The 23,062-nt window shown below is 41.7% G+C and overlaps 1 protein-coding gene across 1 annotated transcript in view; it reads left to right on the forward strand.

The window, feature by feature from the left end:
• PTPN5 (protein tyrosine phosphatase non-receptor type 5) overlaps window positions 1-23,062 on the forward strand; it is a 107,802-nt gene that overhangs the window by 41,147 nt on the left and 43,593 nt on the right. The window contains exons 2-4 of the mRNA XM_077820044.1: window positions 15,488-15,669; window positions 16,639-16,758; window positions 19,266-19,349. Of these exons, the coding sequence (XP_077676170.1) occupies window positions 15,488-15,669; window positions 16,639-16,758; window positions 19,266-19,349 (386 nt within the window). The remainder of the gene's footprint in view (window positions 1-15,487; window positions 15,670-16,638; window positions 16,759-19,265; window positions 19,350-23,062) is intronic.

The following is a 23,062-nucleotide window of genomic DNA, read 5'->3' on the forward strand; positions in this document are numbered from 1 at the left end:
ATTGAAAAATGTATAGCCCATTCACTGCTAACCAATGACTGAAGAACCTGATCTTGCAAACAAATTCACACATATTTAAATGTGTAATCTCATTGACTTCCGTAGAGCTACTCACAAGCTTAAAGTTAAACAGATGTACGTGTGTTTCCTGGATCATGGCAACAGTGAAGATGTGCCTTAATGCATTAATAACCATTATTAGGGAGGAAAATACTAGGTTAACTCCAGAAAAAGTTTGAATCATTTTGAACAAAAGATGATGTTCTTTATTTGTTTACAAAACACATTTGAAAATGTCTTTTATAATCACTTTATATATACCAACCCAGGTATCACACCAACCAAATGCATGTAACTGGAATTTATATAGCTAATGAATGTGTATCTTCCCTGCAAAAGTACAGGATGGGTTTGTGTTCACTTCTAAATAAAAATAATTGTCATTTGCATTGACATCCATTCAAATTTACAATAGATTAATGCTATTAAAATGTAGAAGAAATTATTATATTCTGGTTTTTAGTTGTCTATTTTGAATACTAAAAAGTTAACTCCATTTCTAACTATTTTATAATCAATTGCATTTCTTGGAAGAAAAAGTATGGCTCATTTCAAATAAGATCTTGTAGAAATCAAGTGACATCCTGTGATAAGAAACTAGAATGACCGGTGCAGGAAATGAAATCAGATATTACAGTGGAGTAGTAATCATGACTGGAATACAGGTATTGAAGGGTATGTGCTGTTCAGGAAAGGCAGAAATAAAGGTAAAAGTGGTGGAGTAGCATTGTATTTTAATGATTAGGTAGACAGTAAAGAAATTAGAAGTGATGGAATAGATAAAATGGAATTTGTTTGGGTCAAAATCACTTTGGGGAAGAAAGGTAATATAGGGTCCACTGGGATAGTCCTTGGGGTCTACTACAGACTCTCAGGATCCGATATGGATAGAGATGTCTCTAATATTTTTAGTGAAATAAATGCTACTGGGAATTGTGTGGTTATGGGAGACATTCATTTACTAGATATAGATTGGAGGACAAGTGCTACTAATAATGGTAGAGACCTTATGTTCCTGGAGGAGATAGCGGATAGATTTCCTCACCAAATAGTCACTAAACCAATAAGAGGTGATGCTATTTTAGATTTAATATTGATAAGTATCAAGGACCTCATAGAAGAACTGGTTGTAGAGGTCAACATTGGTTCAAGTGATCATGAGTTAATTCTATTTAAATTAAATGGAAGGATAAACAAAAACAGGTCTGCAACTAAGGTCCTTGATTTCAAAAGGGAAAACTTTCAACAATTAAGGAAATTCATTAGGGAATGGACTGGGTTGAAGAACTCAAAAATCTGTATGTGGAAGAAGCTTGGAATTATTTTAAGTCAAAGTTGCAGAAACTATCTGAGGCCTCCATCCCAAGCAAGGGAAGGAATTCATAGGGAAGGGTTGCAGACCAAACTGAACAAGCATCTTGAAGAGAAAGCAGAAAGCCTATAAGCAATGGAAGAAGGAATGGATCAGCAAGGAAAGCTACCACTTGGAGGTCAGAAAGTATAGAGAAAAAGTGAGACCTGCAGAAAGCCAAGCAGACCTTGCAAAGGAAAGTAAAATCAGTAGTAAAAGGGTCTTTAGCCATATAAATAAAAAGAAAACCAGGCAAGAAGAAATGGGACTGCTAAATACTGAGGATGGAGTGAAGATTAAAGATAATCTAGGTATGGCCCAATACCTAAGTGAATACTTTGCCTCAGTTTTTAATAAGAGTAATGAGGAGCTTCAGGACAGTAGCAGGGTGGCTAATGGGAATAAGAGTATGGAAGCATAAATTACCACATCCGAGGTGGAAACCAAACTCAAACAGCTTAATGGGACCAAATCGGGGAGCCTGGTTAATCTCCGTCTAATAATATTAAAGGAACTGGCACCAGAAATTGCAAGACCAATAGCAAGGATTTTAAATGAATCCATCAAGTCTTGATTGTACCATATGTCTGGACACCTGCAAATATAGTACCTACATTTAAGAAAGGAAAAAAATGATCCAGGAAACTACAGGCCCATTAGTTTGACCTCAATTGCATACAAAGTCTTAGAAGAAATTTTGAAAAAGAGAGTAGTTAAATGGTAAATGATAATTGGGTTAAAATATAACATGGTTTTATTAAAGATAGATCATGCTAGACTGGGTGGGTAAGTTAATATCTGTTACTGGATCAACTTCTGTTACTGAGAGAGACGAGCTTTTGAGATTATACAGAGCTCTTCTGGTATTCCCAATATGGAGGAGGACTGGAATATCATACAGGAAAATTTGGACAACTTTGAAAACTGGAGTAATAGTGCAAAGTGCATGGTCATGAATTTAGGGACTAACCACAAGAATTTTTTGTATAAGCTGGGGATTTATCAGTAGGTAGAGACAGAGGAGGAGAAAAAGTTGGGTGTATTGGTCTGTCACAGCATGACTGTAAGCCACCAGTGTGATGCAGCTGTGAAAAAGGCTTCTGCAATCCTAGGATGCATCAAGTGAGGTATTGCCAGTAGAGATCGGGAAGTATTATTATCACAATACAAGGCACTGGCGAGACCTCCTCTGGAATACTGTGTGCAGTTCTGGTCTCATATATTTAAGAAAGATGAATTCAAACTAGACCAGGTGCGGAGAAGGGCTACTAGGATGATCAGAGGACTGGAGAACCAGTCTTACAGGAGTAGACTTAAGGAGCTTGTCTTATTTAGCCTAACAAAACGAAAGACAGGGCAACAAAATGGCAGATGAAATGTAGTGTCGATTAATGCAAAGTAATGCACATTGGAAAACATAATCCTAACTATACATATACAATGATGGGGTCTAAATTAGCTGTTACCACTCAAGAAAGAGATCTTGGAGTCATTGTAGATAGTTCTCTGAAGTCATCCACTCAGTGTGCAGCGGCAGTCAAAAAAGTGAACAGAATGTTGGGAATCATCGAGACAGGGATAGATAATAAGACACAAAATATCATATTGCCTCTATATAAATTCATGGTACGCCCATATCTTGAATACTGTGTGCAGATGTGGTCGCCCCATCTCAAAAAAGAATGGAATTGGAAAAGATTCAGAAAAGGGCAACAAAAATTATTAGGGGTATAGAATGGCTTCCGTATGAGGAGAGATTAATAAGACGGGGACTTTTCAGCTTGGAAAAGAAGTGACAAAGGGAGGATATGAAAGAGGTCTATAAAATCATGAGTGGTATAGAGAAAGTAAATAAGGAAGTGTTATTTACTCCTTCTCATAATACAGGAACAAGGGGCCACCAAATGAAATTAATAGGTAACAGGTTTAAAACAAACACAAGAAAGTATTTTTTCATGCAACGCACTGTCAACCTCTGGAACTCCTTGGCAGAGGGTGTTGTGAAGGCCAATACTATAACGGGGTTCAAAAGGGAGCTAGATAGATTCATGGAAGATAGGTCCATCAATGGCTATTAGCCAGGATGGGCAGGAATGGTGTCCCTTGCTTCTGTTTGCCAGACGCTGGGATTGGGTGACAGGGCATGGATCACTTGATGATAACCTCTCTGTTCATTCCCTTTGGGGCACCTGCCATTGGCCACTGTCAGAGGACAGGATAATGGGCTTGATGGACCTTTAGTCTGACCCACTATGACCGTTCTTATGTTCTTATGAAAGAGGAGGGGAGATACAATTGCTCTCCATAAATACATCCGAGGGATAAATGCCAAGGAGGGAGAGGAGTTATTTAAGTTAAGGACCAGCATTGGCACAAGAACAAATGGCTATAAACCAGCCATCAATAAATGTAGTCTTGATATTAGATAAAAGTTTCTAACCGTCAGATGAGTGAAGTTCTGGAACAGCAGTCTAAAGGGAGTAGTGGAGAAGAAAAATCTAACTTGTTTTAAGACTAAGCTTGATAAGTTTCTGGAGGGGATGGTATGATGAGATTGCCTACAATGCCATAAGGCCTATCCACGACTGCTATTAGCAATATCTCCAATGGACAGAGATGGGCCACTAGATGTGGAGGGCTCTACACAAAAGTTACTACACAAAATTATTTCCCTGGTATCTGGCTTGTGGGTCTCACCCATATGCTCAGGGTCTTAACTGATCGCTATATTGGGGGTTGGGAAGGAATTTCCCCCCAGGTCAGACTGGCCGAGACCCTGGGTTTTTCCACCTTCCTCTGCGCCATGGGACATAGGTTTTAACAAGAGAAAATGGTGGATTATCTAGAACTTGAAGCTTTTAAGTCAAGATTTGAGGACTTTATCCAGAGGTTTTGAGCCTATTACTGGAGTGGGTGGGAGACAGTTTGTGGCTGCGATGCACAGGAGGTCAGACTAGCTAATCGTGATGGTCCCTTTTGGCCTTACAGTCTGAGTCTGTGATGAGTATCTATTTATTGTATTACCTCAGCAATGGTACAAAGCTGAGTGTAAACCATAAAGGGTGGTTCTACTCTGAAAAAAGAGTATGTACATTTGCATCTTCTTGCTCAGCGTATTTGGTCCCCATGTCACTTCAGAGTCACATAATTCATTTTACAGATTAAAATAATCATTTACTAGTTTTTAACTCCTGTTTAGCTCTTCCTCGTCAATGAGCTGGATTCTTTACGGGCTCATAAGTGTCCACAAAATTGTTAATAGAATTCTTATCTTTATTTTTTGAAGAAGGATTCAGGGGCCCTTGGACATTTTAGTTATTTTAGGAGTACCTTTCCATAAAGATGGCCTTAGGCGGGATGTGATCTGCCCAGATGGTATTTTTAACCTGTCATCGTGCTATCTTCATTCAGCAACAGTCAATTACTAGGCAGTGGCTCAAAAAGTTTTGGAGTGTAGAAAAATTACAGCCTGATGAAGAGCTTTTGTGATGCAGAGAACACAGGGACAAACTCAAGGGCTGATCCAAAGCTCATTGACAGACTGCCCTCCCTTTGGAATAGGCTCTCAAGCACTAGAAATTAAAATGACTGGTTGGGAATCTGCTCAGGCTTGCAACATGCTAGCTGGGACTGTAAGAAGAGGGGGAGGCAGTGTGCCATTCCCTCTGATTATTTTTTTCAGTACCCCTCTCTGGCAGCTTGGGTTCCTGTTCTTGCTTGTGTCCCGGCATACCGTAAGAATGGGCATGGGTGAATGAGAATATTTCTTCTGACTTGTTTCAGAGTAGCAGCCATGTTTATCTGTATCTGCAAAAAGAAAAGGAGTACTTGTGGCACCTTAGAGACTAACAAATTCATTTGAGCATAAGCTTTCGTGAGCTACAGCTCACTTCATCGGATGCATGCAGTAGAAAATACAGTGGGGAGATTTTATATACACAGAGAACACGAAACAATGGGTGTTACCGTACACACTGTAACAAGAGTGATCAGGTAAGGTGAGCTATTACCAGCAGTGGGGAGGGGGGAGCTTTTTGTAGTGATAATCAAGGTCGGCCATTTCCAGCAGTTGACAAGAATGTGCGAGGAACAGTGGTGGTGGGGGGGGGGGGGGGAATAAACATGGGGAAATAGTTTAACTTTGTGTAATGACACATCCACTCCCGGTCTTTATTCAAGCCTAAGTTAATTGTGTCCAGTTTGCAAATTAATTCCAGTTCAGCAGTTTCTCGTTGGAGTCTGTTTTTGAAGTTTTTTTTGTTGAAGAATTGCCACTTTTAGGTCTGTAATCGAGTGACCAAAGAGAGTGAAGTGTTCTCCAACTGGTTTTTGAATGTTATAATTCTTGACATCTGATTTGTCCATTTATTTTTTTACGTAGAGACTGTCCAGTTTGACCAATGTACATGGCAGAGGGGCATTGCTGGCACATGATGGCATAAATCACATTGGTAGATGTGCAGGTGAACGAGCCTCTGATAGTGTGGCTGATGTGATTAGGCCCTATGATGGTGTCCCTGAATAGATATGTGGACACAGTTGACAACGGGCTTTATTGCGAGGATAGGTTCCTGGGTTAGTGTTTTTGTTGTGTGGTTGCTGGTGAGTATTTGCTTCAGGTTGGGGGGCTGTCTGTAAGCAAGGACTGGCCTATCTCCCAAGATCTGTGAGAGTGATGGGTCGTCCTTCAGGATAGGTTGCAGATCCTTGATGATGCATTGGAGAGGTTTTAGTTGGGGGCTGAAGGCGACGGCTAGTGGCGTTCTGTTATTTTCTTTGTTGGGCCTGTCCTGTAGCAGGTGACTTCTGGGTACTCTTCTTATGCTCAAATAAATTTGTTAGTCTCTAAGGTGCCACAAGTCCTCCTTTTCTTTCTTCTGACTTTGTTTCTTTTTCTCCCCTCCCACCCTTCCCATATGAAATGGCAGGTGGACTGAGTGGGAGCAGTGTGAAAATGAAGTGGAGAGAGTGTGTGACTCAGCAGTTGAGCTGGGAACTTCTGAGCAGAAAGTCAGCTAACTGGGCTCAAACACTCAGGTGCAAGATTCCCATTCAGTTCCCCCAGAGATTAGGATAGACCCTTATGGATTAATGCACCGGAAAAAGTGGCTGTTTGTTTTTCTGCAGGCTTATTTACAGTAGAGAGGAGGAACACAAAATGGTTGGTTTGTTCTCGGAGTTTGTACAGAAACTCACAGAGCAAAGGAAGGATGTCCTGGTGGTTAAGGCACAGCCATGGGTCTCAGGAAATCTGGGTCCAGAACCTGGTCAAGACACTTGATCTCTATGCTTCAGTTTCCCATTTGTAAAACAGAAAATAATACTTCTGCTTATAGGTTGATCCCAGTTGGGAAGCCCAGGCACTGCCTTTACGCTAAAACTAATTAGTATATTTTCTTAAATTCATGCTCTGTACGGAAGATGCTGTGATTTCAATATGTTAGTAATTACATAGTGCCTAGCATGATGAGGCCGTGACCCTACCTAGGGCCTCTGGTGCAATTAAAATATACAAATAAGTGGTAATAATACATTTATGTAGTACTAATGGACTGACAGCACTGTGACACCTATTCGAATCTTGCTCTCTGAAGTGCTGTCTACCGTGGATCTAAAATCCAGTTCCCTTTTGCTGCTCCCCACACACAAAGAGAGAAGAGTGACAGATTAAAGGAGTTGGCGGATGTGATTGCAGAGCCATTGGCCTTTATCTTTGAAAACTCATGGAGATCGAGGGAAGTCCCGGGCAACTGGAAAAAGGCTAATGTAGTGCCCATCTTTAAAAAAGGGAAGAAGGAGGATCCTGGGAACTACAGGCCAGTCAGTCTCACCTCAGTCCCTGGAAAAATCATGGAGCAGGTCCTCAAGGAATCAATTCTGAAGCACTTAGAGGAGAGGAAAGTGATCAGGAACAGTCCGCATGGATTCACCAAGGGCAAGTCATGCCTGACTAATCTAATTGCCTTCTATGACAAGATAACTGGCTCTGTGGATGAGGGGAAAGCGGTGGACGTGTTGTTCCTTGTCTTTAGCAAAGTTTTTGACACGGTCTCCCACAGTATTCTTGCCAGCAAGTTAAAGAAGTATGGGCTGGATGAATGGACTACAAGGTGGATAGAAAGGTGGCTAGATTGTCGGGCTCAACGGGTAGTGATCAATGGCTCCATGTCTAGTTGGCAGCTGGTATCAAGTGGAGTGCCCCAAGGGTCAGTCCTGGGGCCGGTTTTGTTCAATATCTTCATAAATGATCTGGAGGATAGTGTGGATTGCACCCTCAGCAAGTTTGCAGATGACACTAAACTGGGAGGAGAGGTAGGGATAGGACACAGAGTGACCTAGACAAATCGGAAGATTGGGCCAAAAGAAATCTGATGAGGTTCAACAAGGACAAGTGCAGAGTCCTGCACTTAGGATGGAAGGATCCCATGCACCGCTACAGACTAGGGACCGAATGGCTCGGCAGCAGTTCTGCAGAAAAGGACCTAGGGGTGACAGTGGACGAGAAGCTGGATATGAGTCAAGAGTGTGCCCTTGTTGCCAAGAAGGCCAATGGCATTTTGGGATGTATATGTAGGGGCATTGCCAGCAGATCGAGGGACGTGATCGTTCCTCTCTATTCAACGTCGGTGAGGCCTCATCTGGAGTACTGTGTCCAGTTTTGGGCCCCATGCTACAAGAAGGATGTGGAAAAATTGGAAAGAGTCCAGTGGATGGCAACAAAAATGATTAGGGGACTGGAACACATGAGTTATGAGGAGAGGCTGAGGGAACTGGGATTGTTTAGTCTACAGAAGAGAAGAATGAGGGGGGATTTGATAGCTCCTTTCAACTACCTGAAAGGGGGTTCCAAAGAGGATGGATCTAGACTGTTCTCAGTGGTAGCTGATGACAGAACAAGGAGTAATGGTCTCAAGTTGCATTGGGGGAGGTTTAGGTTGGATATTAGGAAAAACTTTTTCACTAGGAGTGTGGTGAAGCACTGGAATGGGTTACCTAGGGAGGTGGTGGAATCTCCTTCTTATACAGGTTGACTGTGTGTTATATGAAGAAGAACTTCCTTATGTTTGTTTTAAACCTGCTGCCTATTAATTTCATTGGGTGACCCCTGGTTCGTGTATTATGTGAAGGGGTAAATAATGCTTCCTTATTCACTTTCTCCACACCAGTCATTATTTTATAGACCTCTGTCATATCCTCCCTTACTCATCTCTTTTTTAAGGTGAGCAGTCCCAGTCTTTTTATCTCTCCTCGTGTGTCAGCTGTTCCACCCCCCCCTAATCATTTGCATTGCCCTTCTCCACACTTCTTCCATTTCTAATACAGTAGGACCTCAGAGTTACAAACACTAGAGTTATGAACTGCCCAGTCAACCACACTCCTTATTTGGAACCGGAAGTATACAATCAGGCAGCAGCAGACACACACAGACAGAAAGACACGTGCACACAAAAAGCACAAATACAGTACAGTATGGTGTTAAAAGTAAACTACTAAAAAAATACAGGGAAAGCAGCATTTTTCTTCTGCATAGTAAAGTTTCAAAGCTGTATTAAGTCAATTTTCAGTTGTAAACTTCTGAAAATACAACCATAGCATTTTGTTTAGAGTTACGAGCAACCTCCATTCCCAAGGTGTTCATAACTCTGAGGTTCTACTGAATATCTTTTTTGAGAGGAGGTGACCAGAACTGCATGTGATAATCAAAGTGTGGGCATACAGTGGATTTATAGAATGGCATTATGACACTTTGTCATATCATCTATCTCTTTCCTAATGGGTTCATAACATTCAGTTAGCTTTTTTGACTGCCGCTGCACATTGAGCAGATGTTTTCAGAGGACTATCCACGATGACTCCAAGATCTTTTTCTTGAGTGGTAACAGCTAATTTAGACCCCCATCATTTTGTAGGTATAGTTTGGATTATGTTTTCCAATGTGCATTAATTTGCATTTATCAACATTGAATTTCATCTTCTATTTTATAGCCCAGTCACCCAGTTTTGTGAGATCCCTTTATAACTCTTTGCAGTCACCTTTGGACTTAACTATCTGGAGTAATTTACTATTGTCTGCAAACTTTTCTCCCTCACTGTTTCCCCACTTTTCCAGATAATTTATGACTATGTGGAACAGTACTGGTCCCAGTACAGGTCCTTGGGGGACCCTGCTATTTCCCTCTCTCCCCATGAAAACTGAGAGGTTTCAGAGTAGCAGCCGTGTTAGTCTGTATTCGCAAAAAGAAAAGGAGTACTTGTGGCACCTTAGAGACTAACAAATTTATTTGAGCATAAGCTTTCATGAGCTACAGCTCACTTCATCGGATGTTTATTCCTACCCTTTGTTTCCTACCTTTTAACCAGTTACTGATCCATGAGAGGACTTTCCCTCTTATCACATGACTGCTTCCTTTGTTTAAACCCTTTTGGTGAGGGACCTTGTCAAAAGCTTTCTGAAAATCCAGGTACACAATATTCACCAGATCACCCTTGTCCACATGTTTTTGACCCCCTCAAATAATTCTAATAGATTGGTGAGGCATGATTTCCCTTTACAAAAGCCATGTTTGCTCTTCCCCAACATATTGTGTTCATCTATGTGTCTGATAATTCTGTTCTTTATTATAGTTTCAGCCGATTTGCCTGGTACTGAAGTTAGGCTTACTGGCCTGTAATTGCCAAAATTGCTTCTGGAGCCTTTTAAAAAATAGGTCTTATATTAGGTATCTGCCAGCTATCTGGTACAGTGGGTAGATTTAAGTGATAGTTTATATACCACAGTTAGTAGTTCTGCAATTTCATATTTGAGTTCTTTCAGAACTTTTGGGTGAACACCATCTGGTCCTGGTGACTTATTACTGTTTCATTTATCAATTTGTTCCAAAACCTACTTTATTGACATCTTAATCTGGGACAGTTGCACAGATTTGTCACCTAACAAGAATGGCTCAGATGTAGGAATCCCCCTCACTTTCTCTGTCGTGAAAACCCAGGCAAAGAATTCATTTAGCTTCTCCACAATGGCCTTGTCTTCCTTGAGTGCTCCTTTAGCACCTGTCATCTCGTGGCCCCACTGATCGTTTGGCATTCTTCCTGCTTCTGATGTACTTCAAAAAATGTGTTGTTAGTTTTTGTGTCTTTTGCTAGTTTCTCTTCAAATTCTTTTGTGGCCTGTTTAATACTTTTACACTTTACTTGCCAGAGTTTATGCTCCTTTCTATTTTCCTCAGTAAGGATTTGACTTCTAATTTTTAAAAGAAGTCTTTTTGTCTCTAACTGCCTCTTTTACTCTGTTGTTTAGTCATGGTGGCATTTTTTGGTGCTCTTACTGTTTTGTTTTGTGTGTGTTTTTTTAAATTTGGAGTATACATTTAGTTTGAGCCTCAGTTATGGTGTCTCCATGAAGTTTGCTGGCATTTCACTCTTGTGACTGTTCCTTTTAATTTCTATTTAACTAGCCCCCTCATTTTTGGGTAGGTCCCCTTTTTGAAGTTAAATGATACTGTAGTGCAGGGATCGGCAACCTTTGGCACACGGCCCAAAAGGGAAATCCCCTGGCGGGCCAGGACAGTTTGTTTATCTACAGCGTCCGCAGGTTCGATCGATCGCAGCTCCCACATCCCTTGGCCCACGCTGCTTCACGCAGCCCCATTGGCCTGGAGCGGTGAATCGCGGCCAGTGGGAGCTGCGATCAGCCGAACCTACAGACGCTGCAGGTAAAAAACTGGCCTGGCCTGCAAGCGGATTTCCCTGATGGGCCGCGTGCCAAAGGTTGCCGATCCCTGCTGCAGTGGGTTTCTTTGATATTTCCCCTTACAAGGATGTTAAATTTAATTACATTATGGTCGCTATTACCAAGCGGTTCAGCTATATTCACCTCTTGGACTAGATCCTGTGCACCACTTAGTACAAAGTCAAGAATTGCCTCTCCCTTTGTGGGTTCCAGGACTGCTCCAAGGAGCAGTTGCTCCAAGAAGCAGCCATTAGGGAGATGAGGGAAAGACGGAACAGAGCAGAAGGAGAAAGGGAGAACTTAACTAGATGCGTGAAAGAGGGCAAGAGACAACATAAAACAAGAAGAAAATGAGGGCGGGAACATGCCACCAGCAGATGCACTCACTATTTTCAAATCTAAACTTATTTCTTAATCTCTTAACCACATCTTCAAAAAAGCATACCTTTTTGGGCCAGCTTATTCCGCCCTGTGGCTCATCTGCCATATTCCACCCCAGAGATGGTTGCATTTCACTGGGGGGGATTGATTCCTACAGTATAGGCAGCTAGAGCAATATGTCCACACTTGTCTCGTGGCTGCACTTGCACATTTCCCATTGAAAGCCCATAGTTAACTTAATAAACTCATTTGGGCTCCTGTAGAATGAAAGGCTTTAAGAGTTCCTTATTATTATTTCATTTTTCATGTGGTTTTTGATCTGCTGTTAAATGGCTTCAGGTTGTTCTGCAACTTCCCTCTACTTGAAAGGACTCTCAGTTCATTTTGATTCTGGCTTTTGTTTCTCTTGACGTTTTCTTTCTTTGCTAGTCATTAGAGATGATCTCAGACAGCAGCCTCAAATTCTAGCATCAGTAAACATGAAAGATGGAGTGAGACCTCATCTTTGTGCCTATCCTTATTCACTGATAATGCCCACTTCCCTACATTACAATTTCTACATCTCCCCAGAGATCACGTGCCATCCCCACTACTGAACCTCTTCCACAGCCTGCATACTGTGCTGAGGACAATCACCTACTAAGGTAAGTTTGGATGAAGCTAAGTCTGGGTCACTTAGCTTCATCCAAACTGCCACTTCTGGGGTAGCTTAATAGCAAGGAAGGCAGTTTTAAGGATGAGCACAGGTATCTCTGGATTGTCATCTACCACACCAGCATCTGGCCAAGCATTTGAAGTCTTTCATTTTTGGAGCTAAAAAGGGATTTTTCTTTTTTGTTTGTTTGTTTGTTTTTCCCTTTCAGAAGGGAGGAGGGGATGAGATAGATATTGCTCCAACAATAGACTGAAGAAAAGTAAGTGGGCACTTTCTATCTGTAGGTGCATTTATGTAAGATCCTATATTCAGGGTTCCAGTGTGTCACACAATTCCACAGCTGCAGAATTGTGTTCTAAGTCTGAACTTTAATTTAAAAAGGTAAAATCTTTCTAACCCTTTCTGATGACATAGATAGCATGGAAAAGGGAACCAAGTCTAAGCAGATCATGTGATATCTTCCTGTGTTTGCAGAGAGCCTGAAACAATGGTTCTGAAAGCTATAAACTTCCCCATTCCTCTCAATTAGGGTGTTAACCGTGAAACCCTAAAGGTGGTAGATTAAATCCCAACATTGTTAGTTATTTCAGCACTGATCATTTTAGCCTGAACATCTAGCCAATATGCATATGCTGCCATCCCAAGCAGATTCACTGAGTACTGAAAGTCTCAACTGTACCCTACACAACTATCAAAACTTCTAGTTTCCTTCCACCCTCCAACTTTTATGAGGCATTAGGTGTTTTCAGTGCAAAAATGAGCAGAATATTGAAAACTGAAAATGTGAGGACAGTGTCAAATAAACGGAATTTAGTGTCAAAACAAATACGACAGGGGATTCAGCACCTCTGAAAATCAACTCTCTGGTATACATATTGATTCCTTTTTGGGGAACTTCTTTTTCTCTGCAACTGAGACAGTAATCAAAGCCTGTTCCAGCCTCTTGTTTAGAATAATTATCATTGTCCTATTTTATTTCTTCTTTAAATCCCCTTCCCCTTCTTTATTTTAGGCTCCAACTGAAGCAAAGTGTTGTAGTTAACATTATAAATTGCATGAAGGAGTGTTGAGGGAATTCCATTGGCTTTCAGTTAAATATCAAACTGGCTTAAGAACTGCTTTGATGACTTACAGCATAAAGTGATGCACAAATTGGGACATATGGATTTATCCAAGTTGTTTCCAGTGTTTGAACCGAGCTGTCTGATCTTCTGAAATGGGTCTCTTGGTAGTTTCACATGACAGGCTTACTGAACAAGTGCTTTTGGTTGCTCTGTATGCTAAAATCTGGACTTCCTCCAGAGAGGATTTAAAATATTGAGTCGAGTTCATTTAAGTCAGGGCCCCTGATTGAAAACCACTGCTCTAGAACAAATGGAATGAGACCATGTAATTAAAGACTGTCGTCACCTGGTCAACACACAGATTAGCACTGAGTTAATTAAAGGTGTGTTTTAAAATGGATATAGTTAAATCAGCACAAAAGCTTGCATGGACGCTTCCACTGGTTTATATAGGTTTATCTGCATTTGGTACACTTTTTCAAAATTGATTTTAATTAGAGTGGTGTAACTTCTTTGCATAGAAAAGGCTGACCTTAATTCTGGAATTTCCTAACATCTGACTTCTTGACTTTGAAGTCATAATGTTATTTTAACGTACATTTTGTATGTAATTTCCTAGGTTTTTATATAGAAAACTGGAAAATAAAAATATCCATTCTCTGGTACCATATTGTCTCCCTACATAAGTTATCAGCAGGGTTTGAACCTAGGACTTTTAGGTGAAATCAATGGGAGTTTTATTAATGTGAGAAATACAAGGCTGTCACTTTCAGATGTAAGTGACAAATTGGTTAGTCTCTAAGGTGCCACAAGTACTCCTTTTCTTTTTGCGAATACAGACTAACACGGCTGTTACTCTGAAACTTTCAGATGTGGAGCACCCCATGCCAGGTGCTGAGCACTCTTAGCTCGAAGTGAAGTCAGTGAGTCGTTAAGTGTGCTGAGAATCTGATAGGAAATTGTCAGCACCTCCCTAACTCCTACTGATTTCAATGGGAGTTACATGCCTAAAAACCTCTGATGTGGGCTCATCTCTTGTTCTCTCAAACGGGCACCATAAGATCCGCACTGTCCTTCACTTGAATAGGAGAAGAACAGCCAGATAAGGGAGAATAAGAAGCTTGTGACTCTGTCCTCCACACAGTATTCTGTTTTAGAAGGGAGATAACATGCTTCTATAAAGTCTTATCTTCTGTGTTTAAGGTCAGATCCTCAACTGATGTAGATCCACTGTTCTATTTACTTTAGTGGAGCTGTGGCCAATGGACACCAGCTGAGGATCTGTCCCAAAGTTTGCAGTTTTTGGATCTTTAGAAAAATAAATGATGAATGATGATGCATCCTGAAGGAATCTTAGCTTAGCAAACCACAATGATAGCCCTTTTGTGGCCATTATCCTATGCTGGTGTGCTTGGCTTAGGATTTCTTGCCATGGCTATGGTCTTGTTCACAGGGTAATCTTTGGGCTTGATTCTCTACTAATGTACACCAGTATAAATTAGGAGTAATTTCATTGACGTTAGTGGGCCTGATTTCTTGCTGCTTCACAGCCTGTGAATTCAGTTACACCTATACAAAGTGGGGATAAAATGCTACTACTCTGTGGTTAGACAGTTGGCTGGTGTAATTTGGCATAGCTCCATTGAGGCCAATGGCACTGCACCAATAGTAATCAGCTATCAGAGCAAAATCAGACCAGTCTATTTATTACTTTTGCTACACCTAGAGGTTGCTACCAAGATCAAGGTCTGTGTTGTGCTAGGGAACTGTACAAATATATAGTAACAGACTGTGTCTGTCTTGACATCTTGCAGTCTAAATAGACAGGACTGGCAATGGGTAAGAGGGGAAACAGGCAGAGAGAGATTAAATGATTTACCCAGCATCATACAGCAGGTGAGTGGCCAGAGTTGGGAACCAAACCCAGGGCTCCTTAGAAAAAAAATGAAGAAGAAAAGAAAGATGCAGCAATGTAAATGAGAATTTATTAACAACAAAGCCCCAGGTTCCGTTACAACAGAAATAAAAGAAAAATAATTTATCCACCCACGCTTACTTTTTCTGACGAAGGTAAGTGAATACTGCTGTACTAATAGAGTGTGACGCTTGAATCTCGAGCTGCACTTAAGGATGCAGAACTGAGAGGTAACCAACATCTTTACAAAGATAATATTCCTCAAAGCCTCCATGACGGCTGCAGAGTTACACTGCTTTTCATTCCCTGCACATGTAATTTGCATTTGAAGGTCTCTCCAAGCCAACAGTGATGGAGTCAATTGATGAAGCTGATGGACAGCAAGGACAGCAAAGAGGGAAGGAACAATCCCAGAAAGCCTCACCGAGAACTCTGCAGCATGGCTGGGCTGCCTGGTGGAACGGATTAACGACAGGAGGCGGTGTATATTTGTTCGCCCTCTTGCAGATATTGGTAAGGCACTAGCATACTTTATAACTAGATCAACATGAAACCCTAATTTTTAAAACTGTTCTTGTTGTTAGAGATTTCAGTCATGTGTTGTTGTGTAATTCCCAGCTGGTGTCAACTGGCATAGCTGCATTGAAGTCAGTGCTACACTCATCATTACTACAATTACTGTGCATCACAGGCCACCCTCGCAACCTTAACTCTGCCCCTCTGCATATGCCAGCCTTCCATCGCCCTCTTTAACCACCCTTCTGCAAACACCCCTTTGCCAGACTGCCTTCTCCCAACACAGCCAACTGCTATACCAAACATCCATAATGTTGGGGAAGAATAATCTGGTTAAGTGTGCGAACGGGGTGGGGTGGGGATAGAGTTAAGATTGTGGTGCATGGTATGTGATATGGTAATGGTAAGGTTTGTGCTTCTGTGTGGAGGAGTAAAGGGTATGTACATGTAGGTGGCTTAACTCTTCATTTTCTTGTTTTGGGGGGTTGGTGCCAGCCATGTTGTGAGTAGCAATCCTAACTGCTTGAAATGAATTTTTTGTGTGTATTAACATATATATGTGTATATATCTATATGTATATCTGTCTTGATATAGCAAAAGCTTTATACGTTTATAAGAGTTGTGTTACTGTGCATTTTATGCATTCTAATATTCTTGAATTCTTAATGGAAGCCTAAAATGCTCTCTCTCTTTATTCCCTTAGCCAGATTTTTGCTGGTGTAAATCAGCGTCACTCTGTTGAGCTCAAGGGAGCTACACTGGTTTACACCAGCTGAGCATCAGGCTCGCTGTCTTTTTATTCTGGTTAAGCTGCAGCATAGAAAATACCTGACTTCTGAAAGTGAAAATGATGATCAACATAAAATCAATGAGAACTAAATTAGTTAATTATGCAGTCTTGAAATGAAAATGAATGTTTGTCTAATGAGGAATGCTTATTATGTATTATCTGATTGATTTCACAGCTTTTCTGCATGATGTTATGGTACAGCGGTTTCGGGACAATCCCAACAGCTCAGAATGCCTTTGACCTGCTGTCCTACTTGCTAACACCATTTGAACAGTTCATCTCAGATCCAGGAGAGGTAAGTTTGCTTGTTTCTCTCTATTGAAGTGCAGGGCTAAGGTCAATAGCCTTGAGTAATCATTTTGGTATCTTCTTGGATTAAATGTATAAAAATATGTACTGTATTAAAACATGGTGATTGCTGTGCTGTGTATCTGCTCTGGAATGGAGAAGAACTTTCTCCGGAAACAAACGTCTATTGAATTAGTCTTTAAAAATCCAAGGCCAGATCTTTTTGGCTCTGCTATTAAATCAGAATGAAGACCTTTGCACCTGCTTCACAGAGAAGTAAAAGATTACATAGGGAGCAAGGCAGGGGAAAATCAAGCCCATAAGGTTTACTTCACCATAAGGGAAGGGCTAGAACTCAATTTCTGAAGGCAAATAAAATATCTTAGATTCTGCAGTAGCTGATGGAGGCTCACAAGACTCACCAGAACAGTTTACCAACTCAATTCCAGCCTTCGTTTAGAAACATAGCGGGCCAGAATCTGGCCTCGGTTATACCCATGCGTCCCCACTGGAGAAGATGAACGTAACCTATGTAATTTCATTAGAAATGTGTTTTAAATCATTAACCTCATGATAAATAAAAGTAATTCTCCTGATTATTTTTTAGAGCATTTTAGGCTGTGTTTACATTAGAAAAATTTGCATTGGCAAAACTATATCTATGAAACCTCCCCAGTGCAAACTCCTAGCGTGTGACACCACTCTAATGCAGGATTTACACCAGTGTGACTTAATCTGGTGAGTTACCAGTATAATTACATTGGTGTAAATGTCTCTAATGTAGACAGAGCCTTAGGGTGTGTCTACACTGCAGTCAGAGATGTGATTGCAGCATGGGCTGGTATACTTGCACTAACTTTAGCTAGCATAGCTAAAGCACAGGCTAACAATGAGAGTATGTACCCAGGGTCCCTAGCGTGCTTGTACAGCCCATGCTGAAGTCCATGCCAGTGCATCTTTGCTGATATATTTAGCCATGCTAGCTATACCAAAGCTAGCCCAGGCATGTCGACTTGTGCTACAGCCAATTGCCATATAGTCACCTCCGTATGGGGCTACAATGATCAGCACCTTTGAAAATCAGGCAAAAATATTTACCATGTGGGTGTTCAGAGTCATGGTGCATAACTTTTCTAGTAGTAGCTGTGCAATGCATATAGGGGATCTGACTGCTTATATCAGGTGCTTAAAGTACAGTGGAGACTGCTTTCAGTGTTCCCTGAACAGTGTTTGTGAACTTGGATATTACCTGGCCTTTCGTTTGTTATAGACAAGTGCTTTTTATATGACTTTTTCTCAGTTGGATTCATTGTGCATAATCAAAACTCCTCCTGCAGCAGGAGGCACTTAAATTATCTGCATGTTATTTGCAGTGTAATTTGTCAATCACAAATTAATTGTTCAGCCCAGAAATGTCCTGACTTACATGACTTTAAGTAAAAGTAAACATAAAGCAGGTTGAGTATGGAGGAGTGTGATTCTCAGAATGCAGCACAATGAGACGACAAGTCTGAAAGTACATTCGCCTGCAAAAAAGCCCAGCACTCCTCTCCAATTTTTGAATAGAAACATTTGGTAGACATACCTGGTCTGTTAAATATGTGTACATAGAGATTTCACTCAGTTTAATAAAATCACTAAAAATGACATAGGTAGTGTAATGATGCTTACTCTGTAATATGGTAACATCCTGTTACATAGAAAGATCTGATTACTATATTCCCATATAATGTCTCTCTAACAAAAGCTAACTATTGCAGTGGTTGTTTTGTTTCTGGTATTTACATGGCAAGAATTTGTAAACCTATTAAAACTTCCTAAATAAATAGTTTAAAAAAATACTACAAGTTTGCATACGCACAGATGTTCATGCATATCATTGGTTATTATTTATTACAACACCATTCCCTTGCAAAAGAAAGCTTTAAAACAGTAAAGAGGAAACAATCTGCTAACGTTCAGGAAAGTGACTCTTCAGCATGGATCTCCTTAGCTGTACTTAATGAGCCAATTCTGTAAAAGCCTGGCTTTATTGAAGTCAGTAGGAGTTCTGCCACTTGCTTCAGCGGGGCCAGGATTTCATCTCTGATCTTTTTGCACTTCCGTACTGGGCCAAATCCTGCAGTCCTTATTCAAGCAAAACTCCTGTAGAAGTTATTGGGAGTTTGGGATTTTGTTCCCATTATTGACTATCATATTGAGTGAAAGTCACCCCTGTGCAGAGGGCCAGCATGAGGCCTATGCACTACTTACTGCCAACTTAAGACCTGCAGATAGCACATCGTGCAAAGGCATGGATTTCGCTCATGGTGCTGTAAATAGACATAGCACTTTACATAACATGTAAAAAAACCCAAGGTTTCTGGATCATAGAGTTTATGCTAAAGAAACATGGCATTATAAAAAAACTTGTGAAATGAATACCAGGTACAATAAGTAGAGTTTCTCACATGTTCCCTTATGTCCTATCCCTTAATCGCTCTGTGAGTGGTTGTCATTTCTGTTGTTTCACAGGACCTGACCAGAGTTGGAAGCATTGCGATGTTATATTTCCTGCTGTCCTTAGTTTCGATAGGATTGTTACTCATAGGAACTCTGGTAAGCGACCGTATTAGAAATCCAATGTTCTTATTGAACAGTGCTAAATGGATTCACACCCTCTTGCAATGTGTTCTTACAGGGTGTCTCATTTACTCTGAGTTGTTTGATTTCAAAATAATACCTTTGGGCTATTTCCACAAATTACTGCACACTTTATGTAGCAAAAGTGTGGAGTGCACTTTCCCCTGTTCGGTTTCCTTGATGAATGGTGATTCATCAGATCCCTTTATTTCCTCCACGCGCAGGTGGAGAATGTATTCTTACATTGAACAGGAGGGTGGAGTCCAGCAAAAGAAGGATCTAATCTTACTTCCTTAGCAGTCAATTGCAAAGCACCCATTAACTGCAGTGGCAACGGGAGCGGTCCCATAGCACTGAAGAAATTTGGGGCTGTATGCACCTATATATGTAAGTCAAGGCCCTACCTGCTTAGTAAGATCAATCACGTCCCTACCGTTAACGTTCTGTTAGCTCTCAGTCAGCTGGGAACAGAGGGAGAGCACCCTGCCCGTCTCCACTGATGGTGTAGCTGGCATGAAAGCATGCGCTGCCTGAAAAATCTAGGAAGAAGTCTTTGTGATTCAGGGGACTCCAGTCACACACCGCAGGGTGCCAAGGCCCTAGTATATTTTTATATTGGAGATAGGGAATGAAATTCTTGAAAATAGCATTTACAAATATGGAAATGCTGATAGACTATGATCTTGTGCCCTTTCTGTAATATACCTTCTGACTGCCCAGGAGGTAACAACAGTTAACATGCATGTGGTGTGCATGAGTAAGCATTGTAATGCAGTGTATACCATCGTTAAGTTCACTTTGGGGCAATATACTGCTGAAGGGTTCTGCTTAATGTATCAGGCTGAATGTGCTTTTTAAAAGCATGCAGAAAGCACAGTAAATTAGTGTTAATACCTCCATTATTCTGATCACTAGTGTGGGCAGTGAGGTTAGCCTGGCTGTGTAATTTTCTACTTTTTTGATGCCGCTGTTCTTTAGCCAGGTGTATTGTGTGATCAAATAATAAACTTCTGACGAGTGGTGCAATTGCACTTATTAAAGTACAAGAATTGGACTTTTCATCTTCTCTATGAACTGTGTGAAGTTAAGGCAGTTTTACAGGGAAACACTCCAAGCTGCATTATGAGGTAAATCAGAATAACAAGGGTGCGATTTCCCTAGGGAAGTGTATCTAACCCGTTTGTAGGTGTGTTAGAACGTTATGGGGCGCCTTTATAGTCAAGTCATTTATATCACATGAGTTAACTCTAAGTAAAAGTTCACTATGCGCAAGAATTCTGATCTCATTTTTACTGCTGTAAATCAGGAATAACTCCATTTAAGCTTAGAGTTACTCCTGATTTACACCTGTGTGAAGGAGAGCAGAAGTTGGCCCAATGCAGTCACTGTAATGTGTTGAAGTAGTCTGGGACTTTTGTGTAACAAAGCAATTTCAAAACAGAGTCTCCTGGTTTACTATAAACTAAATGGGAATTCTACAAGTCGGCTGTGAATAATGGGCAGTGCAGGGTTACTGCACTGGGCTGAATTTCACTGTTTGCTCATAGTACTCCACAGACAAGTCACAATGCAACTCCTTCTCATGCCAGGTCATACGGGTTTTACAGTTTGAACAAATCTGCTGTTACAGGCATTTGCAGAACAGCATCATGGAAATAAAAAGCTTACTTACCAAGAAATGGGAAAATAATGCAAACAGTGGAGCTTGGCAGTGTTCCTAGAACCCCAGCTTGTAGGAGAATGACAGTTTTATCAGTCGGTTTTTCTCTATCTCCCCCCAGTCTCCTCTCAAACTAGGCTCTTCCGATTGCTTTTTCTGGTTCTTTAACCATGATCTCTGCCTAGAAGGGATTTGCATAGGACGAAGGCTAGAAGGCGATGTTTTCCAGACGGAGAAGTGCATTTATGATGAGATTAGTTTTGACCAAAGAAAGAATCCTGCATACTGTTCTCCCAAGAAAGACAGAAAGGGAGAGTGTGATGATCTTTAAAATTCTGGGGCCTGATCCATCCCTGCACTGATGCTAGTGTCAAAGTCACAGACAGAGGGGAGGCAACTTATGCATCCCCTATTCAGGGGCTGCCCTAATTTATGCCCCTGCTTCACTGGCATAGGCAAGGGGGTCATATTGCCCAAGTCCAGGTCTGCCCCAACATGCCTCCTCTTGCCCTTAGTCCAACCTTCCCACCTCCAGCCCACGCTTGCCCTAGAGTACCCCCTGTTTGCAGTGGAGGCAACGAAGATCTGGCAAAGCTGACTGTGCACCTGGCGTACAGGGTCCCTGCACTGGGGGTATTCCCAGAAGAGTGCACCTCATGTCTGCCCTGTGGCCTCTTTGTAGTAGCACCTCTATAGCGCAACAGCAAATCGGGCACCTAGATTCTCCTGAAGCAAGGTTTATTCAGCTCTTCCTTCTCTGCAAGATGGTACATAAACTGAGTGCAGGCCCTTGCGCGTGGGGGGTATCTTACAAATTACACCTTCAAAACTGAGGTCCTGTCTGCTCTGTGTGCACATTAAAGATTGCCTGAAATCCAGAGCCCAGCTCATCCCTATGGAATATTAGAGTTCATAACTCCAGAAAACGTGTCTTTATTCATTGCGTAAGTTATGACGCCCTTTCCTGGGAATCCTGGCTGTGATGCAATGTTACCGAACACAGTGATTCTCAACTGTGGACGTGGACCAGCTCTAGCCTAATGGGTCGTGACTGGGGCTTTTGTAAGTGGTGCAGTAGGCTTCCCTCACTACCTGAGGACTAGATTGTGCCCTGATACTCACCCCTGCAGAAAAGGCCGGCACAAAAGCCTCTAGAACTTAAAACCAGGGTTACGATTTTCCAAACTGACTTGATGAATTTATCATCTATTAATTTAGTTAAAATTCTATTAATTTTAAATGTAATGTAATTTCCTCCAGTCTCTTCATGATCCTTATTCCCCACATGCCTTTTCAGCCTAGAGGAAAGCGCCTTTGTTTCTAAAGCAAGTTCTTGTGTTCCTTTGGGTTTCCAGCCCATTGAACCACTGACAAACTCACCCCTACCTGGTTGGTCAGCTCTGCACAGGAGTCCATCATGCTTAAGAGTTGCCTAGGCCTTGAGCAGGGCCCTCTGCAGAGGTGATTTACAGATGCACACACACACACTGCCTCTGTGCAGTGACTGGGCACGTTCATGTTTCCTGTGGTGCCTGCAGCATGCGAACGGCTCCATACAAGTGCCCTGGCAGAGACATCCCAGAGGGGGCAGCGGGACAGGTATGCAGCAGAGAGCAACTGAAAAGTTGTAGCGGTGAGTGGTTTGGGGGACTCAGAGAGGAATTTTGCCTTCCTGAATTGGGCTGGCTCCACATCACCTCCAACATGGGTTTAAGGCACAGCGGAGAGCCCTTAGTGTTAAGCTTGTGACCGTGGAGTTTAGGCTGCTCATTAGCATATGGAGGGCCCCAGCTCCACAAATGGGTTAGAGCATGCACAGTGGCATCAGAGGTGACAGGCACTGGCTGGTACACAGGTACTGTTGTCCAAAGCAGTCCAGAGCCTCTGGTTTAACAGGCTGTGTGACGGGGGCTCAGTCACCACGCTGGTGTCCCCTGCTGGCCGTCTTGGGGATTAGTGTACACTCTCTTCCAATGGTGCTTCTCTTGCTGTCACGTCTGCCCTCTGACCCGTATCACTCCAGGGCGTC

This window comes from Eretmochelys imbricata, chromosome 6 (genome assembly GCF_965152235.1).
Source record: "Eretmochelys imbricata isolate rEreImb1 chromosome 6, rEreImb1.hap1, whole genome shotgun sequence".
NCBI classification, from domain to species: domain Eukaryota; kingdom Metazoa; phylum Chordata; order Testudines; family Cheloniidae; genus Eretmochelys; species Eretmochelys imbricata.